Here is a 2,164-nt window from a genome sequence, read left to right on the forward strand (position 1 = left end):
GAACTAGCTACACCTCTATGCCTAACCCTTTCTAGTGGCCCCTATTTAAAGGATGCCTAAGGGACCCTTCTTTGTATGGGCAGACCTAACACTTCTATGTCACAAGCAGGATTATCCGTTGTTTTTTTGTTTGTTTTTTGCGTATGCGGGCCTCTCACTGTTGCGGCCTCTCCCAGCCGCATGGCTCAGCGGCCATGACTCACGGGCCCAGCCGCTCCGCAGCATGTGGGATCTTCCCGGACCGGGGCACGAACCCCTGTCCCCTGCATCGGCAGGCGGACTCTCAACCACTGCGCCACCAGGGAAGCCCCTGTTTGTTTTTTTAATTGAAGTATAATTGATTGGATTATCCAATCTTGCTGTGCTGAGAGAGGGAAGAAAGTGGAGAGGAGAGAGAGCATTTGGGCTTTAATTTTTTTCATTTCTCAGGTGCAGTGATTGTACAAGTTCTTCTAAAGTTTTCCAAGTCAGAATTTTATAATTTTATCGTTCTGGACAGAGTTGTTGGCCAAGGGGCTCTCACGCTACAGAAAACTTAGTATTTATATCATAGACATAAAAAATGTAAGCCACTATTTTCCAACTTGAGAGTAATAGTGCCTTGGGAAATCATGGAGTTATTATAAAGGGTTGCAAATTCACTAGCTGTGTTCTCATTATCTGTAGACCAAATCGACATCTCCCACCTTTATGTACTACAATTTTTTTTTTTTTTTTTTTTGCGGTACGCGGGCCTCTCACTGTTGTGGCCTCTCCCGTTACGGAGCACAGGCTCCGGAAGCGCAGGCTGAGTGGCCATGGCTCACGGGCCCAGCCGCTCCGCGGCATGTGGGATCTTCCCAGACCGGGGCACGAACCCGTGTCCCCTGCATCGGCAGGCGGACTCTCAACCACTGCGCCACCAGGGAAGCTCTGTACTACTATTATTGAATATATATATGAATTAATAAAATATAAATGTATTTAAAAGTATTATTGAATGTATAGCAGTTGTTTGTCATTACATGTTTTCTCAATTTGTGGATACTATACTGAGCTGTTGTCTCATGGGGATCCATGAAAATTTTAGATGCTAAAAAGGGGTTCACATAATCTAAAAGGTTGTGAATCTCTGTTCTAAGCCATTTTGAGATGAGAGAATTAACAACTTGAGTTAGAGTGTAGTTATTAGGCACTGCATGTTTAAAGAGATGATTCATTGAGAGGGAGAGAAATTATCAACAAAGATAAAGCTCCTTCTGTATGCTAGACTTAAAGCCTCCCATCCATATCCCCTGGGCTTCTTCCCCAGAGGCTGCCACTGTTTTTGGTTTTTGTTTTTTTTTTCTCCCAGTTTTATTAAGGTATAATTGACATATAGCACTGTGTAAGTTGAAGGTGTACAGCATAATGATTTGACATCATGAAATGATTATCACAATAAGCTTAGTGAATGAAAGAGGCTGCTGCTGTTAACAGACCCTTGCATTTCTTCCTGGAAAACTTACAGAAATCTATATAAACATATATAGATTTTGGCCACACTGCACGGCTTGTGGGATCTCAGTTCCCTGACCAGGGATTGAACCCAGGCCCTTGGCAGTGAAAGCATGAGCATGGAGTCCTAACCACTGGACTGCCGGGGAATTCCCTATATATATATATATATTTTTTTAATGTGCTTTTAATTTTTTAACAATGTTTCTGTTCTCTAGAAATTTTAGTAAGAATATTGATGTGTTTGCTTTTAATTCGTTAGAAAATGTTTTCCTAAAGAGTGGAAAATTTTTTTAAAAAATGGAAAATTTTAAAATACACCATTCAGATCTTATCTCCACAGCTGACAGGGAAACTTTTTTCAGGGTGATGAAGGGGAGTACAGTGAAGAGGAAAACTCCAAAGTGGAGCTGAAATCAGAAGCCAATGATGCTGCTAATTCTTCAGCAAAAGACGAGAAGGGGGAAGAAAAGCCTGATACCAAAGGCACTGTGACTGGAGAGAGGCAAAGTGGGGATGGACAGGTTAGTGCCCACCAAAGGCCTCCATTTGGGTTCTGGAATAGGAGCTCTTAACCTTGGAGTGGGTAAGGAGTCCTATATCTGTCCGATAGGAGAGCACAGAGCCTGTGGAGAACAAAGTTGGTAAAAATGGCCCTAAGCATTTGGATGATGATGAAGATCGGAAG

The 2,164-nt window shown here is 42.5% G+C and overlaps 1 protein-coding gene across 1 annotated transcript in view; it reads left to right on the top strand.

Annotated features, from left to right (window-relative positions):
• The window catches only part of CASC3 (CASC3 exon junction complex subunit), a 22,058-nt gene that overhangs the window by 11,160 nt on the left and 8,734 nt on the right, over positions 1–2,164 (top strand). Inside the window, 2 exon segments of the mRNA XM_007472077.1 lie at positions 1,842–2,000; positions 2,090–2,163. Coding sequence (XP_007472139.1) covers positions 1,842–2,000; positions 2,090–2,163 — 233 coding nt within the window.

Source organism: Lipotes vexillifer, unplaced genomic scaffold (assembly GCF_000442215.2).
Source record: "Lipotes vexillifer unplaced genomic scaffold, Lipotes_vexillifer_v1.1 scaffold591, whole genome shotgun sequence".
In the NCBI taxonomy this organism is placed as follows: domain Eukaryota; kingdom Metazoa; phylum Chordata; class Mammalia; order Artiodactyla; family Lipotidae; genus Lipotes; species Lipotes vexillifer.